Source organism: Vicia villosa, linkage group LG5 (genome assembly GCF_029867415.1).
Source record: "Vicia villosa cultivar HV-30 ecotype Madison, WI linkage group LG5, Vvil1.0, whole genome shotgun sequence".
Taxonomy (NCBI): domain Eukaryota; kingdom Viridiplantae; phylum Streptophyta; class Magnoliopsida; order Fabales; family Fabaceae; genus Vicia; species Vicia villosa.
In genome coordinates, this window is record NC_081184.1 from 146,432,057 (window position 1) to 146,458,325 (window position 26,269).

At 33.0% G+C, this 26,269-nt stretch overlaps 2 protein-coding genes and 3 long non-coding RNA genes across 5 annotated transcripts; 2 read left to right on the top strand and 3 right to left on the bottom strand.

Moving 5' to 3' along the window:
• Nucleotides 1-1,454: 1,454 nt before the first annotated feature.
• Nucleotides 1,455-5,093, top strand: LOC131603045 (histone-binding protein MSI1). Its single transcript, XM_058875292.1, has 5 exons — nucleotides 1,455-2,202; nucleotides 2,284-2,436; nucleotides 3,760-3,884; nucleotides 3,975-4,070; nucleotides 4,701-5,093. The coding sequence occupies exons 1-5, from the start codon at nucleotides 1,525-1,527 to the stop codon at nucleotides 4,924-4,926; spliced, it is 1,278 nt and encodes a 425-aa protein (XP_058731275.1). The 5' UTR covers nucleotides 1,455-1,524; the 3' UTR covers nucleotides 4,927-5,093.
• Nucleotides 5,094-6,860: 1,767 nt separating this feature from the next.
• LOC131603046 (uncharacterized) lies at nucleotides 6,861-14,514 on the bottom strand. The gene is made up of 11 exons (XM_058875293.1): nucleotides 14,325-14,514; nucleotides 13,842-14,012; nucleotides 13,688-13,743; nucleotides 12,400-12,465; nucleotides 12,125-12,232; nucleotides 11,050-11,116; nucleotides 10,702-10,786; nucleotides 9,252-9,412; nucleotides 8,304-8,405; nucleotides 7,444-7,666; nucleotides 6,861-7,262 (listed from the first exon to the last, which is right to left on the bottom strand). The coding sequence occupies exons 1-11, from the start codon at nucleotides 14,364-14,366 to the stop codon at nucleotides 7,129-7,131; spliced, it is 1,215 nt and encodes a 404-aa protein (XP_058731276.1). The 5' UTR covers nucleotides 14,367-14,514; the 3' UTR covers nucleotides 6,861-7,128.
• A 3,010-nt stretch (nucleotides 14,515-17,524) lies between these two features.
• LOC131607688 (uncharacterized) lies at nucleotides 17,525-20,626 on the bottom strand. Its single transcript, XR_009285381.1, has 6 exons — nucleotides 20,352-20,626; nucleotides 20,193-20,255; nucleotides 19,526-19,897; nucleotides 18,534-19,112; nucleotides 17,802-18,420; nucleotides 17,525-17,674 (listed from the first exon to the last, which is right to left on the bottom strand). It is a non-coding gene; the product is annotated as an uncharacterized LOC131607688 (long non-coding RNA).
• Nucleotides 20,627-20,723: 97 nt separating this feature from the next.
• LOC131607689 (uncharacterized) lies at nucleotides 20,724-22,930 on the bottom strand. The gene is made up of 5 exons (XR_009285382.1): nucleotides 21,995-22,930; nucleotides 21,343-21,482; nucleotides 21,204-21,247; nucleotides 21,018-21,104; nucleotides 20,724-20,838 (listed from the first exon to the last, which is right to left on the bottom strand). It is a non-coding gene; the product is annotated as an uncharacterized LOC131607689 (long non-coding RNA).
• A 645-nt stretch (nucleotides 22,931-23,575) lies between these two features.
• Nucleotides 23,576-25,984, top strand: LOC131607690 (uncharacterized). The gene is made up of 3 exons (XR_009285383.1): nucleotides 23,576-23,738; nucleotides 23,869-23,924; nucleotides 25,875-25,984. It is a non-coding gene; the product is annotated as an uncharacterized LOC131607690 (long non-coding RNA).
• The last annotated feature ends 285 nt before the right edge of the window (nucleotides 25,985-26,269 follow it).

The window sequence follows — 26,269 nt, forward strand, 5'->3', positions numbered from 1 at the left end:
TATCTGGGGGTGGAGATGTCACGGTGGAGATGTCACCTATTGGAAGATTGTTATGATATCCTTGAAGAAATTCTGTCAACCAAAGGCGTGTGGTGGTCTAGGATTGAAGTATTTTCTTTGCCTCAATGATGCAATTAAGCTTAAGCTTCGTTGGGATATGTTGAGTAGTGAAGAGCCTTGGGCTAAGGTGATGAGAGTTGGAGTTATAAGGAAGCATGGTATAATTAAGCATCATATCTTCTAAACTACTTGGTACTGCTTAAAACCATAATTCAACCTCTCATTGTCGAAAACTTCATGGTTGCTATGCAGTGGTAACTCTATTAAGTTCTTGAAGGTTGCTTGGCATGGTCCCCCCATTTGCAGGATACTTATCTATCCCTTATATAAGATAATGTTTTTTATCCCAATTCTTTTGTGCCAGCCTTCTTGCAAAATGGTAATTGGTCTTTCCCCGACTATTGGCTTGAGCTTTTTACCTTCCTCACTCAAAGAGTCTTACCCATATGTCCTTCAATTCAAGACAATGATAGGATTTTTGGTCAAGCTCCACACATATAAGTTTTGCACTCGAAGAAACATATATCACCAAGTCTTCCCTTACTCCCAAGCTTGATTGGGAAAATTTAATCTGGGATATGGACTTTCCTCCATCCATATCATTGTGTGATTGGTGCATAATTCATGGCAAGAAACACATACACGGCAATAATGGTATGCTCTAAGCTAGAGATTACAATATGGCTTCCAGATGTAGTACTTGTAAGTGGTTTGCTAAAACGACCACTCACATATTCTTTAAGTGCTCTTTTACTTCCAAACTTTGGCAGTGACTTGGTAAAGGTATCAAGTATTCCATTATGATCTCCTCGTTGACGATTTGTGGACCATCTACAACAACAGTTGGTCTCCTAAAGCTATCTTAATCATCAAGACAATTATTGTCCGTAAATGGGACTTGATCATGCATATGACTGTTTTTATTAAAATCCCGTGTGATATTTTCAAAAATACATCTCCAAAAACACCTAATATGCAAAGGTGAGAGGTTTTCAAATCCGTGTTTCAAAATTTCAGAAATACATTACCGGAAACTTCATTGAAATGCTCAATAAACAATAAATTGAATAGTCAGAATAGATCTTTTCAGAGATACATCTTCAGAATAAAATTTAATTTTTAAATGGGGTGACACCTATTTTATGCGTCATTTAGTGATGCAAAGGATACACCCAAAAATAAATCTTAAAAAATTAATAGATATTTTCGAAATTCCATAAGATCTTTTTCCACGTCATATGGTAAGATTAAAATTTTCCTAAATTTAAAATATATTGAAAAGAAATAAAACCTACTATTTTATAGACAATTTTAGATTTTAATTAATTAATAAAAAATGAGAAAGGGCAAAAAAAAAAAAGTGAGGGAAGAAATGAGTATTGTATATTGAGAGTGAGGTAAGAAAAGAAAAGGTATCGTGTTGTAGTGGGGGGTTAGAGTGAAGAGAGGTATTTAGGGTTTTGGATGTGGATGGGTAAAGAAGACGAAGAAATGAGAGGTGAAATCGAAGAACGATTAATCAACGAAGAATACAAAATCTGGAAGAAAAACAGTCCCTTTCTCTACGATCTCGTCATCACCCACGCCCTAGAATGGCCTTCCCTCACCGTCGAATGGCTCCCGGACCGCCAAGAGCCACCGGGAAAAGATTATTCCATCCAAAAAGTCATCTTGGGAACCCACACTTCCGAAAACGAGCCCAATTACCTCATGTTAGCGCAAGTCCAACTCCCCCTCGACGATTCCGAGAACGATGCTCGTCATTACGACGACGATCGTCCGGAAGTCGGGGGTTTTGGTTGCGCTAACGGAAAGGTGCAGATTATTCAACAGATTAACCATGATGGTGAGGTGAATAGGGCTCGGTATATGCCGCAGAATAATTTTATTATTGCTACCAAGACTATTAGTGCTGAGGTTTATGTTTTTGATTATAGTAAACATCCCTCTAAGCCTCCTCTTGATGGGTCTTGTAACCCGGATTTGAGGTTGAGAGGGCATAATACTGAAGGGTATGGGTTGTCTTGGAGTACTTTTAAACAAGGGCATTTGCTTAGTGGGTCTGATGATGCTCAGATTTGTTTGTGGGATATTAATGGGACTCCCAAGAATAAGTCTCTTGATGCTATGCAAATTTTTAAGGTATTGGTTTGTAGTGAATTTGATTGTTTTTGTTGTTGTTGGTTGGTTTTGTTGGTGATGTTTTGTGTGATTGTTTGGTAGGTACATGAAGGTGTTGTTGAAGATGTGGCTTGGCATTTGAGGCACGAGTATTTGTTTGGTTCTGTTGGGGATGATCAGTATTTGCTTATATGGGATCTTCGAACACCGTCTGTTACCAAGCCTGTTCAGTCTTGCATTGCTCATTCAAGCGAGGTGCGTTGTATTGTATAATCCGTATAAATCTAGGAATTTGTTTGTGTTATAAGGTCTTTTATGTTTGGTTTTTCAAGGAAGGTTAATAGTTTAGTGATTGGTTTTGTTAGAATATGTGTTTGATGTGAGTTTGTTTGTTATGCAATATTTGATATGTAATAAAGTTGATTTATTCAGGGCATCTGTTGGAATTGCAATGCTATTGCTTCTTGAAAATAGTAAACTGTTTTGTGGTAATTAGTGTCAGGAATCTGTGAATTTATCAAAATGTGCATGGCTCGGGTATAATTTGTTTGGCAGGGAGATGTGGGAAAGTTTAACCAGAACCGCTTGATATGGTTTATGATGTGCTGTTGTGAGAGGGAATTGGTGGTTCAACGAGCCCTATTAACCTAGTCATATTAGAACTAAAGGGAGTTGGTGATTCAACATTGTGAGTGTGTTGTACTTGTCAAATAGTGGCGCTATAGGATAGTTGATTTTGATGAATCTGCTAAGAATACCGCGACACTATCCTAGTTTCACTATTATTAGGGTAATGGAGGCATCTATTCCAGCTTTTGTATGCTCGTATAGCAGCAATAGTAGTATGAAGGTGAATTTTAAATTGTTTTTTACAGAATATAACGAACAAATCTGCATGTGTACGAAACATGACCTGCATTACCTATTTCCTCCATAGAAAATCTCAAGAGTCAGTGAGTATTTCTCATATATTCATGTGTGAATCACTACCTATTTTCTCGGTAGAAAACCTGAAGAGTCCGTGAGTATTACTCATATACTCACGTAATAAGTAATCCTTTCAATGTATAAGTTGTGCTCTACCCCCATTCCCTTTTTTATTTGTATGAAGTGTGCCTCTTATATATAATTAACTTATTTCAACCACTGCGTGCCTTTTGCTATTTGCATGCAATGCTATTTGCCATTTCACATATCAGATTTTTGGCGTTCTGCTATTTTCTGCAATTTGCTGTTGATGACATTGTTTTTGTGTTTAAAGACTTAACTAGGGATGGGTAATAATTGAAAATTCAGTAACCATGGCCAATATTTAAGAACTGGCTATGACTCCACTCTGCAGTTCTACATTGGCAATATTTGACATATATATCTTTTCAAAATTTCCTGGCTGATAGGATATCCACTGTTAGTCTAATTTCCAATCTGTCAACTCCTTATAATGTGTTCTCTAATTTATTGTGCTTTAGGTTGCCTTTATCTTTTGGCAATGTTCTATAGTTTTCAGAATGTTGATACTCCTTCTCGATATCACTTCAAATAACACTTTTCTTCTATATATACATTGGATCTTATTAGGTTAACTGTCTGGCTTTCAATCCCTTCAATGAATGGGTGGTTGCTACTGGTTCTACTGATAAAACAGTGAAATTGTGGGATCTGCGCAGGATCAACAATCCTCTTCACACCTTTGATAGTCATAAGTAACATTCTCCTTACATGTTTTTAAATTTACTCTAGTTGTAATTATATTTATTAGTTACTGATCTGGATTGTTGTTGCTGGGTTAACAGGGAGGAGGTTTTCCAGGTCGGCTGGAATCCAAAGAATGAGACTATCTTGGCTTCTTGTTGTCTTGGTAGGAGACTCATGGTGTGGGATCTTAGCAGGTATTGTTTAATGAAAGCATCACCATATCTAGACTTTTAGCGAAATTTTATTTGTTTCCCTGAAATGTGTTTCTGATTTTGGTATGTTGGTGATTCATTAGAGATGTTTATAAATTATAAATCCTGTTGCTGGTCCTTCCCCTGAAATTTCAGTGTTTGCTATTTCAGTAGTATTCCTGTAGTTTCCTTTTCTTTATATGGGGTGGGGGAGCTTTATGAGAATTAAACTTTTGAACCTCTAGATTGAATTAAAGCTCCACTTTTTTTTTGTTGCGAATTAAACGGCCATCAAATTCTGTCTTTCTTGAGTTATATTGGGATCCGCAAACACGAGACTGATGGAATAGTGGACAAATCATCATGATGTGAACATTAGATATCAAATGAGTTTTATTGTGAACGGTGCTAATTGCACGCTCCTGTTGATTCTTTTTTTGGTATATGGACTTTGATTTGAAGTATCTGTAGTGTAGCTTAAATGATTCAAGTGCTGAATTTGAAATGGCTATTGAGGGTTGATTTTCTGATTAAGATGATTATGAAAAAAATATCAATATTTGATTCATACATTAATAAATCATATATGTCAGAACTATTTGCCATAACAATTTGGTTCACTGATTTATGTAGGATTGATGAAGAACAGTCAGCAGAAGATGCTGAAGATGGTCCACCAGAATTGCTCTTTATTCACGGTGGTCATACGAGCAAGATATCTGACTTCTCTTGGAATCCATGTGAAGATTGGGTTGTTGCTAGTGTGGCTGAAGACAATATACTTCAAATATGGCAGATGGCAGAGAACATTTACCATGACGAAGATGATATGCCAGAACAGTCAGCAAAGGCCCCTTAATGTAATTTAACTCGGTTTAGTGTGAAATATAGGCGGTGTTTGGGACTCAAGTGCTTTTCCATCTGTATTTGTGCTGTTACTCCTTTCGACACCGTTGTAGGTGTATTTCATTATGTTGTATGAGGTATGGTTGTCTTATTAATATAACTGCAGAAAATTCTGAGAAATTGTTGGAATGACTTGTTTTATTCGGTGTAGAGTACTAAGTTTATATAGCCTTGGATCATTTTCTTGCTTTGAACAGTTCTCAGTCTCTTGTAACCGAGGCTACCAAATCTGGATTCCAATTGAGACACGAATAGAGTTTAATTTGTTATCCAAGGATTTGATGATTTTCTCCATTTTAAGTCTCACATGTTCTTCCCTAGTGCTCTTATCTTATTTTATTAGAAACAAGCACGACCTTGGCAAATTCATTGTTGCTCTCTTCTCTTTGTCTGATTTAAAGCCTAGTTCTTCGAACTTCCTCCTCAAAGCCTAAAACTTTTTTTTTTGGATGTTTGGAGGAGATGATCAGAGAGAAAAATAGATAAATGTTTAGTTATTTTTAAAAAGGTGCTTTTGTTCATAATGATAAATAAATACTTATTAATATATTTTATTATTTAGATTGTTATAACAACATATATTAGATTTAGATAGTTTATTTAGCCCTTCTAAAACCTTAAAAAGTCATCTAATATAAATTTCATTTCATGTTCTCTCAAATCAGAGATTTTTGTTGTGTAATGAAAAAAAGAAGCTTTTACAAACTCTTTCCTCAAATACTTGGGGCTTGTTTGAATGAGTTTTAGTATTTGGTTTTTAAAATTTTTGTAAATCTATTTTAAAAAAGAGTTGGGGCTCAGTTTTAGTATTTGGATTTTAAAAATTATTTTGTAAATCCATTTTAAAAAAGAGTTTTGAAGAAAAAAAATGTATTTGGTTAAAGATGCATAATATTACAAATTTACTTTTAGTGAAAAGTATATCAATTTTCTTTGTTTTTTCCTCTTCATGGTTCTCAAAACTAAATTAAAATAGAGAATAGTTTTTAAAAATAGTGTTGTAAAATTAGATTAACAAATAAGATTTAATGTTTTTAAATTTTAAAAACTAAAAAATAATTTTATGTTTTTAAATTTTAAAAACTAAAAAACAATTTTACAAAATCAAGTCAAACGTGCCCTTGCTATTTTCACTTTAATTTTTTTCATATCAAAACTCTTTGTTTCGTTTTTTCGAATCTTTCAAACAAAGCTTGGAGATGACCAAGAGCATGGAGAAACAAATTAAATATTTTAATTTATTTAGTTTTAATTTAAAATTTTAGTAGTTTTAATTTAGAATTAGTTAATATTTACTTCTTTGCACTTGTTTTAAAAAAATCTACATAACTTAAATTTATAAAAAAAATCATTTAAAGAAATTTAAAATTTCAAAATTGTTTATTTTGATACATCAACTTTATTTGTATTAATGTATTGCAAGTTTTACATTCGTACATTTCTTTACTCGTATCATTTTGAGTTGTTTCATTTATAATCATTTTGATCGAGTCTTCTTATGCTTATCTTCTTGCATTGTGTTTGAAATTTGTTGATTGTAATTCTTGCTTGGATTCCTTTTTAAGAACTTAAAAAAGTAACTGAGTGGAAAAATTCAAAAATGCATACTTTTGAGAAGTCATAAGTCGAGTAAAACACAAATGACAAATTCAAGAATTAGAAACATAAAATATATTCTTCTCTCCAAATCAAATTTTATTCTAACATAAGAATTAGGAGTATGAGCAAGTCTTAATTTTCTAATTATAAGATAGTGCAAAAACTAAACTCGTGGGCATATGCGAATTTTCTTTTATATCAAAGTATATGAGACTTTGAAAAGAAAAAGAACCCGTGGCATTTGTTACTTAACTTTGTAAAAGAACTTGGTACTACAAAAAAAATGAATAAAATCAAATATAATGTTGCATAAAAGTTATAATATTATTGTTCTGCTGCAGAAGCACAAACTAAGGAATGTAAACTATCTCAACCATTTGAAAAACGTTAAAGGGACATGGTCGCTCATATATAGAAGAGGGTGAAAAACATATCAAAGAAAATCTGCAAACAAACATCATTCTATCCAACATAATATTTTATGTTTCCTAATTGTGCGACAGCGATTTCATGGCAACCAAATCATAGACCACGTGACAGTAACAACTATATCAGTTCATTGAAGTATTTGACTACCATAATCAGCATTAAACTTGTCGTATTTGTGGGCAAGGAGATGAGCAGATGGCCGTGTGTTCCTTAAAGCTGCCTCGACATCTTCAGGCCTGACTGGTCCAACTTTTGGCAACTCTGTGACCATGATAATTAATTATATAATTCACACGGAGTAAAATTAACTTTGACAAAAGAAAACATTGTTCAAATTTAATGAGATGCTCGTAATTGAAAAATCGAACAGATATAAGTGTTCTTGTGCAGGCAGGCACACACCATGGACAAATATTGAGGTTAGATTTTGTAAGCAACATACCTTCTTCAGGCACCACATTTTGTTCCTGTTCAAGTTGTGACATTAAGCGTCTCAATGGCTGCATTGCCGTTTCTTTACAAAGTAGGCGGATATCCGAGCCTGAATAACCTTCTGTCCGGTCCACGAGTAAATCATAGGGAATCTGTTCCTCATCAGGCTGCCGAGGAAGGAGTTCCTCAAACATTGATCTTCTTGCTTCAGGTTCTGGAAGTGGTACAAGGATCTTTCATTTATGGTCAAAGGACAACCTTTAGAAAGAATTAACACAGCATTCAATTGCAACAACAGACCGCTTATTGAACATATCATTTAAATAAGTACTGAACTATGATCTATCCTCTATGTTGCATAAAAAGACTATGATGAACATCAATTTGCTGATCAAAGGGGGCAAAAATGAAGAGGCAATACTTTTATCTCACATAACGGGTCTAAAAGATATACTGCTAAATTCTGATAGGTCCCAAATACCTTGAATAAATATATAGATAAACAAGTGTGCAAAGAACTTCATGCACACCATGCTTATACGCACCTGTGAGGGGGCCTACTTGAAATTTAACCCTAAAACAACAATAACTGATATTTCGACAACTTAAAAACCAAGCAAACTAGAACGAACACCAAGTTCATTTGTAAAGAACAAAACACTATAATTACAGTACTCAAGAAAGCATAAGTAATGAGGTGATGGGAAATGCTTAATAATTTACTCTGTGCTCCCAAAAAAGGAAATCTAACAGATAATTCATGTTTCTTCCCAAGATCAGTAAAATGTCATTTAAAAGACTAGAACAGTTTGACCAATTCAGATATCATGAACATTAAGCAGTAAGAAGAAACTTATATTGGAAGGATACTCGCTTCTCAAGACGTCTAAGCATGGCTGCATCCAATTCCCAGGGAAGATTAGTTGCCGCCAAAACAAAAACAAGTTCATCCGTCCGTGTTAAACCATCCATCTGCAATCTAACGTAAATGATTAATTTTGGAAAAAGCATGGCATAACATATACGCAACTCCATTGTATATTAATAATTCATATTTACTTTGAGACTGAATTTGCAGAAGGCACAAACTGAAGTCAAAAGAAAAACCATTTGCCATTCCAAATGCCAATCACCATGGAAACTTAAAAACTAATAAATCGCGTCAAGATAAGGCAAACACAAAATTTTAGCAATTTATTTGGATATTTTTGAGACATAATCTCTCTTTAATCTTTGTTTATTGTTCAAATTATGTATGAATACTTAGAGACCTTCCATCATACCGCAAGGGAACTAGAAGAAATGCAAGATCGCTAGTAAAGTAAAATGGGAAGAAAATGAAAAACAGTGCTGAAATTCTTATTTCTTACAATTCCAACTATTATCAGTACTGCCTAATTAAGATGCGTATGTGTTATTACACTTAGACTAGTAGTGGGTTTCTAAAATTGTAAAGTACCATTCCATTTCTTGTTTTACCAATTACATGTATGCTCAATAAAACTTCATCGTCATACTCAGTAAGGGCATTTGCCTCCATCACATATAACATGAATCTATCGTAGCATGAGGTCATAGGTCCAATCCTCTACTCTTCACCGTTATACCCATCCCCGCGCCAAAAAACACTTTCAAATATAGCATAAGCTCCATGAAGTCAGTTTAGACTAAGAAATAAATCAACAGAGTTCCCAAATATGTGTTGGTGGTAGAGCTAAGCTAACAATAGAAGTTAAATATAATAAAAACTTTAAACTGAGTAACCATAGTATTATAATCCAACATGTAACTCAATGATATGTCAGAAACAAGCATCACCTGAATGAGTAATTCAGTTTTTAACCGTCTACTTGCTTCGTGTTCACTGCGTGCCTCACCACGCTGACTAATGATTGCATCAATTTCGTCAAGAAATATTGTTGCAGGCGCATGATGCCTTGCAAGCTCAAATAACACTTTAACTAACTTCTCCGAATCACCTGCAATAAAAAAAAGCTTTGTAACTGTACGTGTTTACAAAATTGCAAACTATAACAAAGAGAAATGAGGTGCTAAAGAAATTAAGCAAATAAACCGCGGCTTTTGCAATGAGATTTCTGCACTTGATAGAAAGCATATTTTGGGGTTAAGGAGAATTAGACAATGAAACTTCAACAGTAAATAATTTCACTTCAAAGATAAAATTCGTATTTCATGAGAAGGTCTTGGAGATGCAAAAAGGACAATATAATTAAATTCCAATTCAAAGTTTTTGAAAGTTTAGTATTTGAATTAGGAGCTCTCATTTTTGAAAGATGAATTGAGTGCTGAAGCTGTTGATAAAATAGAAGATCCAATGGCTATTAAGAAAGAAGAAATAGACATTTAGTCTAGAGGATTGCCAAGTCAGCTTTCAGTTTAGATGATTTCCCTCCAACTCTAACTGATCAAATAAATAGATTCAATGTAATAGGATTTGACTGCCTTATTGTGCGTCTTTTATCTTTCCTTTAAACTCGTTGTGCTTTTCAATTGCAAATCAAGGTGAATCACATTCATACTGATAAGAGTTATCTCTCTTTTATCCTCTATTCTTTCTTACCTCAATACTCATTCATCATCTAAATCACATGCACCAAATTTAATGGATTTGAAGAATAAAAATGCATAACTTATATCATTCCAAGAGATTAATTAGTGAAGGTTAATAAATGTTAAAATTAAGTAAATTCCGCATTTTTCGTTCCATTTCACTGGTTTACAATGTGACGTGAGAGAGAAGCAAAACACAACAAAAGGTCCAGCAAAACAACATCTAGAGACTTGTGCAACCAATTGTTTTAATCCAGTCATTTATGCTATATATCAAGTGGCTGCTACAAGTTCTTCTCACTGACAATAACCAGTGTTCTGATATGATCGATATGATTTGTAGACATGTTTGTATCTATTTGGTCAAATAAAACAGAGGAAGAGAATGTTGAAAAATGACTTTCCCAAATTAAAAAGAGTACATGATCAATTTGCAAAGTCTATGGTAGTTGTTAACATCATGATCAAAGTATTTTAAGAACAATATTTAGCCATATCATCATCTTAAAATATTTTATTTCATCTTTTTTCAAAAATATATATTATACTATAGTTATCTTGTATTCCTATTCTGATGGCAAGAGATTTAAGTCACTTTCTGGAAATGCTGAACACTTTCAAAGTTTCATACCAAGATTTTAAGATTTATGCAAACAGTACTCAATAATAAAAGAGGGAAAGGTTGTTAGTCACATACCTCGCCATTTGCTGACAACAGACGATGCTGAAATATTAAAAAATGTAGTATTGCACTCTGTTGCAACTGCCTTAGCAAGCATTGTCTGCAACATTTGAACAAAAAAAGTCTACAGTTAATCATTTATTTGGAATGAAATTTAAAATTTAACTGTCATATTCACAATCATCAAAGTATGAACATATAAAAGATATTCATTTCTTCAAACATAGTTTATTTTTTCATATGTGAAAATTTACTCAAAAAAATAAAAATAACATTATCTTAATATTTTAGTTTTAACTGAGGAAGCAACGTGTGTCTGTGTATATAATTTTTTTTTTTGTTGAGGGAAAGATCAATACAAACCTTTCCCGTCCCCGGGGGGCCAAAAAGAAGAATGCCCTTCCATGGTGATAACAAACCAGTAAAGTACCTGGACAAACACGAAAGATTGGCTTCAATATGAGAAATAAAATAATTCTTACATCTCAAGTAAATTTTTATTTGCACATGTGCAAGAGGAGACAATCAACCAGTCAACCATTTCATGACAATATAAGTTATCTTCAAATTTTAACAAAGCTGCTTTTAGCATTATTAGGTGCCTCATATTAATATTGCAACAAATTTCTAAAACAATATACTAGATGACTGGTGTGATCTAAATAACAAATCTTGAAGCCATAAGCAGAGCATTTAGAACAAGGGTCAGCGAGATTTTATCCCCTATGAATCAAGTAATTTAAAATGAAGAAAAAAATTAGGACAGAAAAGTAAACAGAAGGAAAATAAGAAATCCTTCAGAGCTACCAAGACAAAAAAAATGCATTTGCTCATGAAAGCCTTACAATCCCTTTGTAAAATGTTGCAACCAACCAGACAAGTTTTTCAATCTAACATAGAGTTTCAATAAGAAACCACTATAATATTGTCAAAGGACTCCTTCAGACTAATATTTTGATGCTGCGAAAATCATGTAACTGCTGACAAATTTAAAATGTGTATAATGCACCTTAGAATTGAGATAGTAAAGGAAGATAGGCATATATGTGACCTAAACTATTGGAATTTCTGTAGATGCTATAACCACATGGAATATGTAATGCAAAATTATTACTTGGCAAGTTCTATATTAAATATTGGTTCATGTAAAAGAAAATAAACATAAGATACTTCTTTCAAAACTAAAGTGGGGTGTAAGACATCATACACTTCACCTAAGGTGTGAGAAAGTTGATCTTAGTGATCTTATTATCAATGTTTTAATCTTAACTTTAAAAAGACAAGTCTATTTATTTATAGAGCTACAACATCCATAAAAAAGATCACATATGTAGTTTATATAAGAATACATTGTCATATTGGCAAGTAGTTAAACAAAAAGGGCTCCGATAGCTCTAACGAATATTAGTCATAGCAAGTTTTCATTAGTGACACTTACTTGGGATATTTAATCGGCATCACTACAGCTTCTTTCAATAAACGTTTGGCATTCTCTAACCCCTTGATGCTTTCCCATTTCACATTTGGATTCCCACGAATAATATCCCTGCCAATGGTATTATGTGAAACGCTAAATAAATACATACATGAAAATAGAACTTGAACAGAATAAATAGACACATGAGAAAACCTTGACCAACACACAACGTCCTTGCAGTCACCAATTGCCTTAACTCAAGGGTGTGTACAGGACTTAAAGAAGAATTTTTTTACCTACTTAAGCTCTCTGCTAAAGTACGCATTTCAGCAGACTCCAAAGGTGGAAGCAAAGACTTGGGCCTGTAAATGTTAAGGATAATTGTAATTATCAGTACTTCAGAGAATGAATAAATACTGTCTTTCATATAGTGCCGTAATAATTAAAAAAACTTCTAAGATGAACTATTGATGGTTACAATTGTGACAAAGATCAAATAATCAATTTCAGTTGTTGCATCTTAAAGTTGCACAAGTGTACAATATATTCTTCCTTTTGTGGAAACAAATTCTCAATCTACTATACAGTACCTAAGAGTCAGACAACTCGTGCGATAATGATAGTAGTAATTGCTACAAATGTGAGTAAAGATCAAAGGATCAATTTTAGTAGTGGCTGCTAAACTATGCACGGGTATATTATATTGTATTTTTCTTTCCCTTAGGTGGGGCAAAAGCCTGAAAGAAACAGAGTAAGCATGAAACTAGGCAAACTCAAAATGCAATTAAAGAAAATAGAAATAATCTTGGATTCCATCACTGTGCATTCCCGCTTGTCTAATTTTGAGCATCAAGAATTTTAGTCATAGTTGAACTAGTTGCTAATTAAACTATGTATGATAATATACATGTTTGTGATATCAATGACATTTAAAATTCCAATAAACTACTCTAACTAGTATAAGTTACACCACAGGCATTTTGGTTCAATAAAATTTGCTTATTTATTAAATACAAGACGTAAGGCATGATTCTAATTAAATAGCTTGGATACATCCGCCACTATTTTAAAACAATCACATTTAATATATAAAAAATATTTCAGTTGGTCAGGAAGTCAAGTTACATATAGAGTCCGTTTTATCTGATAATTTCTAGGTTATGAGTTTCAGAATTCATATACATCAGTATTAGTGCTACAAATATTAGCACATGGATATAAGCCCTGCAAGGATCGTAGAATATCGTAGTCTCCTATGGAAGAGTTGTTTTCACTAGGACTAAAAGTACGTACACTTTTAAAGCACACTACAAACTTATACCCACTGACAGTACACCACTACTCCACCACTGGTCAATTAGCTAATTAATCAACTTAAAACAGATAATTGGTCAATAGAATGATGGTTTTCCAGATAGTGGGTAAACTACCTATTTAATTACCCGATCATAAATCTGATTCTCAACTAATATGCCAATACTATTTCCTTCTCAGATTTTATTCAATTTATGCTCACGGCAGAACAGAAACTAAGTGTCAACTACAATGCCCAATAAAATGAAGTAACAGATCAAAGAACCATACGGCTTTTCATTAATAATGTTTGGTGCAAAACCATTTGCATGCACTGGATTCCGCCCCTGAAACACAGAAATGTGGCATGACATAACACAAATCAGTGAAACTTGAAGGAGTAACAACCGAATCACCAGGAAATTCAATATATCAGACATAGTACCTGGCTTTGGAACTGCTCATAAATAGCCTTATCTGGTGTTATTTTGACATTAAAATTGCCATTAGATGCTATACCAGAAGAATTTCCATTACTAACCGCTTTATCAGCAGTCTCACCATTCTCCACCGGTTTCTTCCTACCAAGCCTAATATCATAATACGTTTTGAACTCCTGGAGATCCAAACAAAAATCGAAAACTCTATATTAACAATTCAGTCCACCAGATCAAGATTCAAAATCACAATTCACATCTAACTAAATCACTAAACCAAAAAAATTATATAGCAACAAGTAAATTTCCCTAGAAATTCGGAAATCTAGTAAGAAAACTAGCAAAAAATCATTTCGAGCAACAATAACAACAGCTCCAATTGCATGATGATTCAAAATAGAGTAACATCTAACAAGTTGTTCTACTATAACAGTTTAGATGCAATCGATAATCGAAGAAAAAAATCGGGAATCTGAGATTTTGATGAAAACCTGGAAAGACCAGCGAGTAGGCATTGGTTCTTCATCGACCATGGTGATGAGAGAGATGAAAAAGAGTTTCTCTCTCTAGAATGGATGAAGAGGCCGTTAGAAGCACCGTCCGCAGCTGTGAGAGAGTGAGGCCAGCGAAGAAATGAATAATGCAGAAATAAAGAATGGAATAGTTGAGGTAGAAGGAAACACTGGATCACGTGTGGCACCACGTGCGTTTATTTAGCGATAAAGTTTTTTCTTGGTCCGTCATGTACACCGAGAAATATAACTGACTATGGGTGCGTTTGTTACAGATTTTTTTTGAAAAAAATCTATTTTTTTAGGCAAAAAATCATTTTCAACTATTTTATGAGTGTTTGTTTCAGATTTTTTAAAAGTGATTTATGTTAAAAAATGATTTTTTGGTTGAAAACTAGTGTCTTACCCGTGCGTCGCACGGGTACCCGTCGTTTCCGCGCATTTGGGTTTAGAAAAATCAGAAATGTTAGGAAAAAATTATAAATTAGATTAGAGGTTATCATAAAGAAAAATGGTGTGTGGAAAATAGAAGTTATTTTTAAAGTGTTGGGCTTAAATGTTTGTAAGAATATGTTGGGCCTAATTTGATAAGTCAATTTAATAATATTTTACTGCATTGCACGCGTACCCGTCGTTTTCGCGTATTTGGGTTGAGAGAAATTAGAGGTGTTAGTAAAAGATTAAAAGTTAGGCCAGAGATTAATATAATGAAAAAATATGAGTGAAAAACATAAATTATTTTTGAATAGTTTGGGGTAAAATATTTTTCAAAGTATGTTATCTAATGGTATAACCTAATAGGTTGGGCCTAAGTTGGTAACCTAATATTTTAATGTTAGTTAATATATTGAGATTAATAGGCTTAAAAAATTAATATTATTAATATTTAATTATATAGCATAATTGTATAATGTGTAACCGTTGGTTGTTTCATAAAGTTAGGAGGTGTTCCCGTTGGTAACTTCATGTTCCCGTTAGTATTGAGTAATTTTGAAGGTGTTCCTGTTGGTCACTTCATTTTAGAAGATGCCACATATAAATATGAGTGATGTGTTATTTTATCAGTATGCAATAAAAATTGGAAGATCAATTATTTGGCTTAAATTATTTCTGTTTTATCAGTAATTTACTATTTCCGTTAATATTTATTATTTTGATCAGTAACTTCATGTTTCCGTTAATATTCAAAATTTTGATCATTAACTTCATGTTTTTCGTTAATATATAATCACTTGATCAATAAAATCATGTTACCGTTATTTTTTTAAAATAAATTGAAAAAAAACTTATATTAAAAATATTAAAAGAAAATAAAACAAATAGGTATGTTGATAAGAGTCAATTTGTTGAATATTTTACATTATTACTTTATGTGAAGTTCTATTCAAAATGTCATTTTCTCAGCATGACTCAAAACATACATTTTATGTCGTTAAAATAGATTGAAATTCATTAGGATCATGATGCTAGACTGGTGAATCTCAAAAGCATGCTATGGATCAATTAAATATATGTGCTGTATAGACATGTAGAGCAATTTTCTTCAAATAGAAAATTGAAGTAATTATATGAAAATGTTTTTTATATTCGATCTCTGCCTATAATTGAACTAATTAGTCTGAAATAATTATTAAATATATTTTATTTTTTTAATGAAAAACTATTGATACTCTATCATACTTTAACTTAAGTTTTTGTGAATTTCTTAAATAATAATTTATAAATCGACTAAAATGATTGAGTCTCCTACGGTTCAGGATAAGATTTTTATAATAAAATAAAATTTAAATTCGTATTAGTTAAGTTTTTCTAATAAAACTAATATAAAATAACATTGAATCAATTAATATCGCCACTATACAAACATGATAACAAAATCCAATGGATAAACATCAAACCAAACTACATGGTGGGTGAGATAGATGAAAATTTCATGCAAATGGGTTATGAGCAATTGAAAAAATTACATATAACTATCCAAATAAAAAATTATTTAAATCCTTTAAGAAAATGATTTGCTTAAAGAAATCCCAACCTTGTGTGCTTCATAAGTTTTACAATAAAAACTTACTATTAACTACTATGTAAAACAAAAATGTTCAACATCCAGATAAAGTTGGAGTATAAAAAAAACGGCAGTCATCATTATTTACGAAAACAGTAAATATAATATAAATATAAATCATTTAAAAAACATATACATATTTAAAAATATTGATTCACATCATATAGGCAGTCATGTTGTTAGTGACAACGACGCACATAATAATATTTTCTCAACTCACCAATCAGTTTTTGGACTTCCACTGTCTCATACTCCAACCTTTTATTCTCTCTCACCATCATCTCTCAACCTCTTTATAAACCTCTTCCCACAACATTCTTTCTCCCTCACCATACTACACATATCCTTCCCCTTTATTACAAATTCTTTCCACTCACCTAACTATACAAAAGTATTATATTCTGTTATCTTATTCTCAAACAGCACCATGGACATGGACACATTCTCCAAACTTAGTGGTTCACCTCCACATCATGTTGGTTACACCGAAGGCGGTCAATTGGCTGAAGCAGTTCTCTCTGCATCATCATACAGAAACATAATGGTTGTTTACAGGAAAACCACAAACACACTTTCAACTTCTGAGTTAAAACTGGAGAAGCAAAAGGAGACTTATTTGAGTTTAAACGTCGACGTCGGTGGCTTATCACACTTCAGCGTGCATTAACAAATAATCATTTAGTTTGTATATTTTTGGTGACCTTTGATTGATTACAGATACAGAAGGATAATTTAAGAGCTTATATAAGCAAAAGGGATGCATTAAATACACCACCTAATATTCTCACAAAGCATTGGTGGTCCGTTCTGGTGCCAATTGCTCCATTTTCCACCGTCAATTCTACCATGACTGTAACATCTATAGAACTCTCGAGTGCATACTTGGTAACATCATAACAGTTCTTCTTAATTGCAACATCTTAGTTAGAAAACCAAGGGTTCTCTTATTGTGTGTATATATAGATACTTATCACTTTGAAGCTTAGTGTATAAGTTTAAATAGTAATAATGTGTCAATATTTGGGTATCAGGTGTGTTGCAAGCTATAAATATATAAAAAGGAAAATTAAATATAGTAAAATCCACTATATGAATTAGACAAATGATTTCCTTCAGTAATGCCAATTAACCTAAAATAGAAGCAACTTGCCAAGATATTATCACCTAATTTAAGATAGAGGCACATTCATCATAAATAGCAACCCAATCCCCTCTTTGCACCATCCAAATTTGGATCAATTTTTTGAAGATATTCAGCAATAACCTGAAATTAAAGAAAGGATCAAGTATCAAAATTTTATGCACTGGTATAGAATCTTCAAAATATGGAGATCCTTGTACGAAAATTCCCTCTCACGGTACTGGAGGAGATTCGTCAGAAGAGGAACAACCTCCATTACAAAATCAGCTGCATCTGAACAAAGCTTCTTCACATCTTAGCAGCAGTAGACAAAGCAACACGCTGAAACATAAAATTTTGTCAATATATGCTTCTTAGCTGAAGTGCCTATCACCTAACGATGAGCTTGCTGCTATTGCCGTAAAAATACCTAAGGCTATATAGCGACCGTCACTTTTAACAGCATACGCAACCATATAATGTATAAGACGATGTTCATATCATACCTAACAATCAAGAATGTGAATTGCCAATTTACTTACAAAAGAAAAGATCTTAAAACAGAATGCTAATAAACTACTTTTTGTGTTTGAGTCTCCCAAGGCCACTGCACAAAGCAATGCCAATGGATGTAGGATCTTATTCAAATCTAATGTCTCTGCAATCGACTACCCTGCAATGGCTATAGGGTAGTATTGGTTCCATGTCACAATTCTATTATAAAAGTTCAATATTAGAATTATATAACCTTGTGTGGGTTAATTTTAATTCAGATAATAACCTTGTATATATAATTTACATTAACATTGAAGCTTTAGCTTTTCCTTTTTCATTTCTAATGTCGAAAAATAGCTGAACGAATGTATGTATCAGGCTGTCTAGACACTGACCTGCACGAAGCAACATAGAACAAATGCACACATCAGTTTATGTATATGAGATAGACAGGAAATGTTTCTTCAATCATTTCAATTTTAAATGATTATGTGATATAAGGTTATACTCATAAGATGCATTAAACGTCAAAATCCAAGGTCAAAGCTTGGGAATGCTTCACTTTCACGCGAAAAATCCTCCGCACTCTCTCCTTCAATGGAAATGGGGCAAGAAGAATGAACATCCGAACTTGATATTAATAAGTCAAAATCTGCCTCCTTAATACTTTGCTGGGCTTCCTTGTGTGAGATGGATTACATATACAATTTCAAAACCATTTAAACAAATCTTAGATGACAGATGATTTTGCAGTGTATAGAAAACAAACAAAATTCATGGAGAAAAAGTATTTTTCTACGGTTTCCAAGCAACGCCTAAGAAAAGTTATCAACCATATGGACAGTACGAAACTAATGCCATAGAAATCACATGAACGATCTGCATTCTTGACCACTATTATCGGTTACCATGCTCCTAATTGTACTCTTGGCCTTTTTAAAAAATCCCAACCAATCCTCTAAGACCAAAAGTTAATATTTTCAATGATATTAAATGGCCCCTAGACAAAATGTAGAGAGAAAATGAGAGTAGACCTGGTGTGACACTTTGACATTCTCCCCACACTGGAAACCACCACCAGATGTTGCTGCAGAACCCAAATTAAGTAGTGTCAACTGTGTGCTACTAACATCTTAAAAGTCAAAACAAAGAACAACTACTAAGATTTTCCTAAAACAAAAATAAAAGAGCAAGAAATCTAAAATATCCATCATGAATTGCCTTTGGTAGGTTTAATATCAGGAGATTTCATAGTCTCCATTGATTCACTATCCAAAATATTTCGATATGACTTATTCGGAGACCGTCCACCTATATAAATCCAACACATTCACGTTATTCTGATCTAATATGGCCAATGCGGATGAAGACGCAATTATGGTCGTATTGCATCCGAAATTGCCGACCGAGAATTGAGGAATTTCCACTCCCAAATTACAATCATAACAAATTTCAAACCAAAAACTAATATCAGATTAGTATTACACACAAATCTATTACCTGTTGAATTCTGTCACCAACATCTTCTTGAAGACACTTTTTCCCATTTTGCTCAGTAAAATGAAAAACTAAAAATCATCAACAGAAAAACTGAAATGCCAACCTTGTGATGTTATTGAATGCAACTGCCCCTATATACTTCCTCATCAATTTAAAAATAAAAAGTTTTAGATTAGTATGTGGAATATTGACATCTATCTTGGTAGCATTAACTTGAAAGCATGACAACAGTTTTAGAGATAGAGGGAGAGGGTGTGTGTTACCCTGCCAATGCAAGCTCCCAGGTAGACAGCGTATAAAACAACTTCCCAGCATTCAAAATATCTAAAATCTTTTCCAGTTTGGTTGTACCAGCAAATGCTTTTGACAGATCTGTTATCATCAGATGATTTAAAACGTGAGAGGAACATTTTCTAACTAAAAGTTAGAATAAGAAAACATCACATAGAAGTTGCAAGTTTATTAGCCATCATAGCACCCGCCAATTCGGCATAAGTGGCATTGGTTATACCAATATTTGCTACAAAACAATAAGAGTGACATTGTAACACCTCAATATAAATGGTTTCAAACATACAATACAAATTTTAAGCACATCCAAAATTTATTCCTCAAACATCTCTAGGAAAATACAATCAAATTCAGGCACGGAAGTTCCAAAACAAACCTGAACTGCAGCCCTATAGAAGAGCTCCTCTCCCACTGAACTTGCAGCAACCATCATTATAAACTGTGAATTAAAATCAATCATATCAATCTCATTGGTTGCAATGGATCGACAATAATTCAATATACAAAGGGTACTAAGTTACATCAAACTACCTACCTGCAAAGGGGACATCTTCAAGAATGACCCCACCTTCTGCTTTCAATGATTCCAAAAACTGATTTGTCTTTTGAGATTTACCAAGCTTTATACCAAACCCTTTGATGGAGCAGCGGCAGATGCAGTCGGACAACCTAAAGGAAGAATAGAGAACACATTAGATGAATAGAGAACACAACTCACCTGGTTGATTCATACCCTCACTAAGGGCAACCTCTGCTAATTGAGAGTTTCATCTTCATTGTGATGAAATTCCAATTTCGCATTGAGTTATTTTGAACCCGTCCCTTCAACAATCAAGGAAAAGTTGAGCAAAAATCAGAATCAAACATACTTCAGAAGGAGAAAGGGAATAACAAAAAACATAAATAAGTACCTGTAAAATTCACTCGAATTATTGTTGCTCTGCTTTATTGTGTTTGAACCTAAATAAAATTGAATTGTGCATCTGATTGATTCTTGCTGTATTCTGTGGTTGATATTTTCACTGTGATTTTTAATTAAATCTATTAGCAATAAGAAAAATAAACCATAGCTCAGTAAATAGATCAAAATATAAGTCCAGAACCACTGTTTGAACAATCGAAACCGATACACACCTATCTCATCGGTTCCACCATTAACACAACAATTTGAGTGATAAGAAAAAAAAGATAAACATCGTACCTCGATTTTGTGCTCCCATAACAGACCGGTATTTTCTTCAAATCTCTTTCGTGTTTTGGGTTGGATGCGCCATGTATCAAGATTTGTCTACAGATCAAGCTTTTCTATTGACATCGAGAACCAATTGAAAATAAAAAAACGTACATCAATTGTTCATTGAGATCACCTAGATATAGAATTCATTACCTCATTATTACTACTCCTTTTTGGTTTTGCAATTTTTGGTGTCCCTATTAAAACAAAAGAACATTTGAGACACTAACAACAAAAAGTACAGTAACAAAATTCATTCAACAATTCAATTGTCCATCTTTTTGTTATATACCTTCAAAGCTCTTTTCAAGGCTTCCAATTCTCTTGAACAGTTGAGCCAAAATTCATTCAAAAATCTCTTATGAAATCCTATGAAAGAAAATAATATTTTCTATGAAAGTAGACGACATTATCACTGTCAGATTCGTAATCCTGCATAGATAGAAACACCATGAAAAAATGAATGTCTATTTAGATTGACTTATCCGAGCTTATTCATTGACATAAGTACTTGTGAGATTATTTCAAATCAGTATAAGTTATACAATAAAACCATAAAAAAGAGACTTTGTTGATGAAGCTTTCATGTTCTTCAGCGTCTTTTGCGATATTAGCCAGAACCGCAAAGAACAAATTCAGTATTAAAAAACAAATTCAAGTTAAAGTTCTTTTAAATGTTAGTATTAAAGATTATAACATAACAAAAGAATCAACTTGGTCATTCCACCGCAAAGCAAGTTGTTCGTTGAAATTGGAATGCATAAGCACATCAAATAGTCTTATCTTTAGAGAGCACACAAACCAAACTATTTCCTCAACAGGGAGTGATGGATTAAAAAGAAGACATCAGGTTTGTTAATCCCTCAAAAACGTCAATTTTAAATATATTTCATTCAAGGAATCATACCTCAAAATAGAGTATATAAGCATTTCAAGGATCATACCTCAAAATAGATTGCTTTATCAGTAAGAGTGAGTTTTCCATGCCATGCCATACTATTCTCCCATTTCAAAACATGCTGTTTATCGTGGGCACCAATGCAGAAGATTTTCTCCTCTGCAAATTGAGGACACTCTGGATTCTGATACGACCTAAGAGCATTTGAATTTGAGATTCCAAAATGCAATAGTTCTCCTTCCCAATTTCTTTTGTGATCCTTAACAGTTCCATGTTTGTTCTGAGTTGAGGATTATCCTCATGACAAATAACATTGTAAACAGCTTATAACGAATAACACTTGGATTAAACATAAAATTCAAATCATTAAGACCTTCAACCGCTGTAACACACAACTCCGATAGATCCATATCCAACAACAAATACAGAGAACAAAGAAATACATAAACTCACCAGGAAGATTAACAGTGTAGCTTAAAACACTATAATGAAATCAACCCATGATTGAAACGCATGATTGAAAAGACTGTATAGTGAAATGATGAAACTACAACATTGCTTATCATAATTACTCAAGAATTTAACAGAGGAGTTAGAAAGCATTACATCATAGAAGTAAAAGGAAGTGAGAATCGGAAGCGAAAATCAAGATTGAACGCTTACCTGAGTTTTTGTTTCCGGAGTTCTCATCGTTTCGTCTTGGATTTGTATCGTAGTGTGAAATTATGCAGAACCTTAGATAGCGTCGGAGCCCCTTCCAAACGAATAATTTCATCAATGAGATTATCACGACCAACACGCACCAATTCATACATAACAGCCTCATTCATACTATCTGCCACCACGACAGGTCCAGATACCTGTTCATTCCGCAAAATTCAACTGATAAAAAAACACATCAGTAAGAAGATTTATCACATTCAAATCATCAATCAAATCAGTATCAACAAATCACAACAATAGCAATCAAATAAACCAATTGAACGGCAAAATAACTGAACAAATAAACAGCAGAAAAGGAGGAATAATTGATGAACAATTGTTAGTCCTAAACCAAAACACAAATTAAACGATGTAATTGATGAATCGAAGGAAGAATAAGCGAAATTCAGAATACATAAAACAGTGTGTAACGATCTATCGATTGATAATACATAAATCTATGACGGATAAGAAAGTTGAGAGAAAGAAGAAAGAGGAATGAGAAAGCTTCAAAGGAGAGCAGAATCGAATCTTTGGAAATGAATCGGAACAGAAAAAGCGAGCAGTTTGTCGGAGAAGGAGAGTGGAGCGCTGCCGTTTTGGTTGGAGAGGGAGGAAGGAGACTCGTTCGGAAAGATGGAGAGACCGAGTGTGAAAGAAAAAAATCATGTGGAAACCGTTTCGGTAGAAGAGGAGAAATCCTTTTGGAAGAGAAAGAGAATAGTTAGTAAGTACAATGTGAGAAGTGTAACTGCCAATGTGGATTTTTGAGGGAACAGATGCTGATGTGGATAGGCTAAGAATTGCTCAAATGGTAGACTTTTCTTATATGATAGATGAGAAGCTATTTCAAGTAGCTTTCCAATTTCCATTCTGCGATAGATGAGAGAGAAAGTGCAAATTCAAAAACACGGAAGGGGCCTCTCTTGTAAAGTTACATGGTTGTCCTTAAAAAATTTTGAAATTCCGAAAATACCCTTCCAGGGTTTTGCTTCAGAATCTCAATTCAGCGTGAACAGAGACGTTTCTACTCCACTGCTTCCATGGCGCCGGCGTGAACATTGTTATCTTCTTCTTCTTTGCACCGGGTAAAAATCATCAATTACCTTCTCATTCTCTTCGAGTTTCAATTTCTTGTTGTTAAGGATTTTCGATTTCATGTTTTATTTCTCATTTTTCATTAGAGGTAGTGATTCCTTTGTTAATTTTGTGATTTAGGGTTTTCAGCTGATCTTGAAATTGAATTCTGGAACTTGAAGCTATTGCTAATTCAGGTTAGAGCTCTTTATCATTCTAATAATTTCGAACTTTTGTTCTTGTAACATAGATGTGACTAGGATCTTGTTTGGTTGGAGCTCTTTATCATTCTGGAATATTTTCTTGTGTTTTGTTACTAGATTGATGTCAGAAACTGTGTATCTTAAATTGTTTTTTGAAGATTCATCAAAAAGATGAATACTTTATGAATTTTCCACCACCACAATGAGATTTCAACTATGTATCCTGCTTTCATGATGCACTTTCTGTTTTTCAATTCAAGGAAATTGTTGGTTTGAATGACCCTTTTGATTGTGCTGTTTGTTTGTGTGAGTTTTCGGAGAAAGAAAAGCTGAGATTATTACCTATGTGTAGCCATGCTTTTCATATAAGTTGTATAGATACTTGGTTGCTTTCAAACTCAAGAAAGTCTTTGATTTTGATTCTGAAATATGCATTTGATAGTAGTATTGTTGTGACTAGTTATGCATTTTTTATGTATGCCTCTGTTTAGGTATGAGAGAGTGTTTTTAGGTCTTATGAATGTTGTTTGTGTGGCATTACTTGCATCTATTTCTGATGCAGGTGCAACAGTTAAAGAATTATGCTCAATTTTTGTTTCATTGTGCTTATCATTTTTAGAATCAATTGAAGGTGTTTGGTGGTTCATGGTATTGATTTTATTAATTTTATGGCCATAAGGGAATTAATGGTAAATTAAATATTGAATAGATTCTAAATGATCATAAAGTACTAAAATTAAGAAAGTGAGTTAAGTTTAAGTGGTTAATTACATTTGTGATGTTTGGTACTAAGGAACGAAGCATCAAGAGTCTGCTACTGAGTTTCTCCCTTCTTTTTCTTTCTGTCTCAAGGTTCTCTAAAGTGAACACATGTGTATCATCATCATAGTGGTTAATCTTTCTCAATTTTTCCCTATTGTTGCAATTTTCACCATTGAAACCTAAATCCTCTATAGACACATAGAGTCTGTGGTCATTTCCTGGTTCCATTTTAGATGTTGGAAATTGAGAAACAAGTATTGAAAATTAAGATATCTTTAAATGTGAGAGAGAGAAAGTATAAACAAAGTTTTGGATGTTGGAAGTATAAGTGACCCACTTTAAGACTTTTTTTAGATCCTCTATGTTTTGTAGCTAGCCATAACTAAAGATGGAATTCTCACACAAAAGATAATTATCCTCTGCTTAATGTTGAAACAATACAGCTAGTATTAGGACACTGCCTAGTAAATTTGTTAATTTTTTTTAACAGCAAAGGTTAATTTTTTAACAGTAAATTTGTTAATTTTTTTTCTTAATTACGCATGACTTCATTTCTTATCTTAATTATGCATGACTTCAATTCTCAACTCATACACTCTTCTTTATAATTTACTCAAATTCAACAAGGTTAGTCACCTTATTCAACTTTATCTTAATTACATTGCGCATGCGAGTTTGAACTTGAGAGATCATATTAATCTTGTGACAGTGGGCCATTCTGTTTCTAATCATCTTCTCCGGGTGTAAGAATAATTAAGTGTCCATGAAATCTTTTGTTAGTTAATCTCGATATCAAGCTTTTTCTTACTTCATGAATACCTCCACCGCTGATATGGCTCTTGATTGGATAGACACTTGTCCCGGAAAAAAAAATGCACGCGATCGTTGATAGGATTGTATGCTTCTTAGAAAAAACCATTAGTAGTTGGAACTATTTTGTTTTTATTATGGAACTATTATGTTTTTATTAGCTTTATGTAATATGATATTTGTCAAAATTACTTTGATGAATTAGTAGTTAGAACTATTGTGTTTTTATTATGGAACTATTATGCTTCTTAGAAAATGTCATTATTGATTTTGGATTCTTAAGTGAAATTCATGTGTTCTTACTTTATTACTTTAAGGTGTCATAATTTTTAACTATCCAAACATTTATAATATTACATTTTTGTGTAACAGGATGGGTGACAACTCAGATGAGAGTTTGGATGAGAGTTCACATGATAGTTCATATGAGAGTTTGGATGAGAGTTCAGATGAGAGTTTGGATGAGAGTTCAGATGATAGTTCATATGAGAGTTTGGATGAGAGTTTAGATGATAGTTCATGAGAGTTTGGATGAGAGAAAATAAATCTAGAATGAGACTTTAAAAAAATGTAGTTTTATTTTTATGCTTGATGACTTTAAAAAAAATTAAAATGAAACTTTTAAGAGATATAGTTTTATTTTTATATATTTGTTTTATACTTCTTTATATATATATATATATATATATATATATATATATATATATATATATATATATATATATATATATATATATATATATATATATATATATATATATATATAT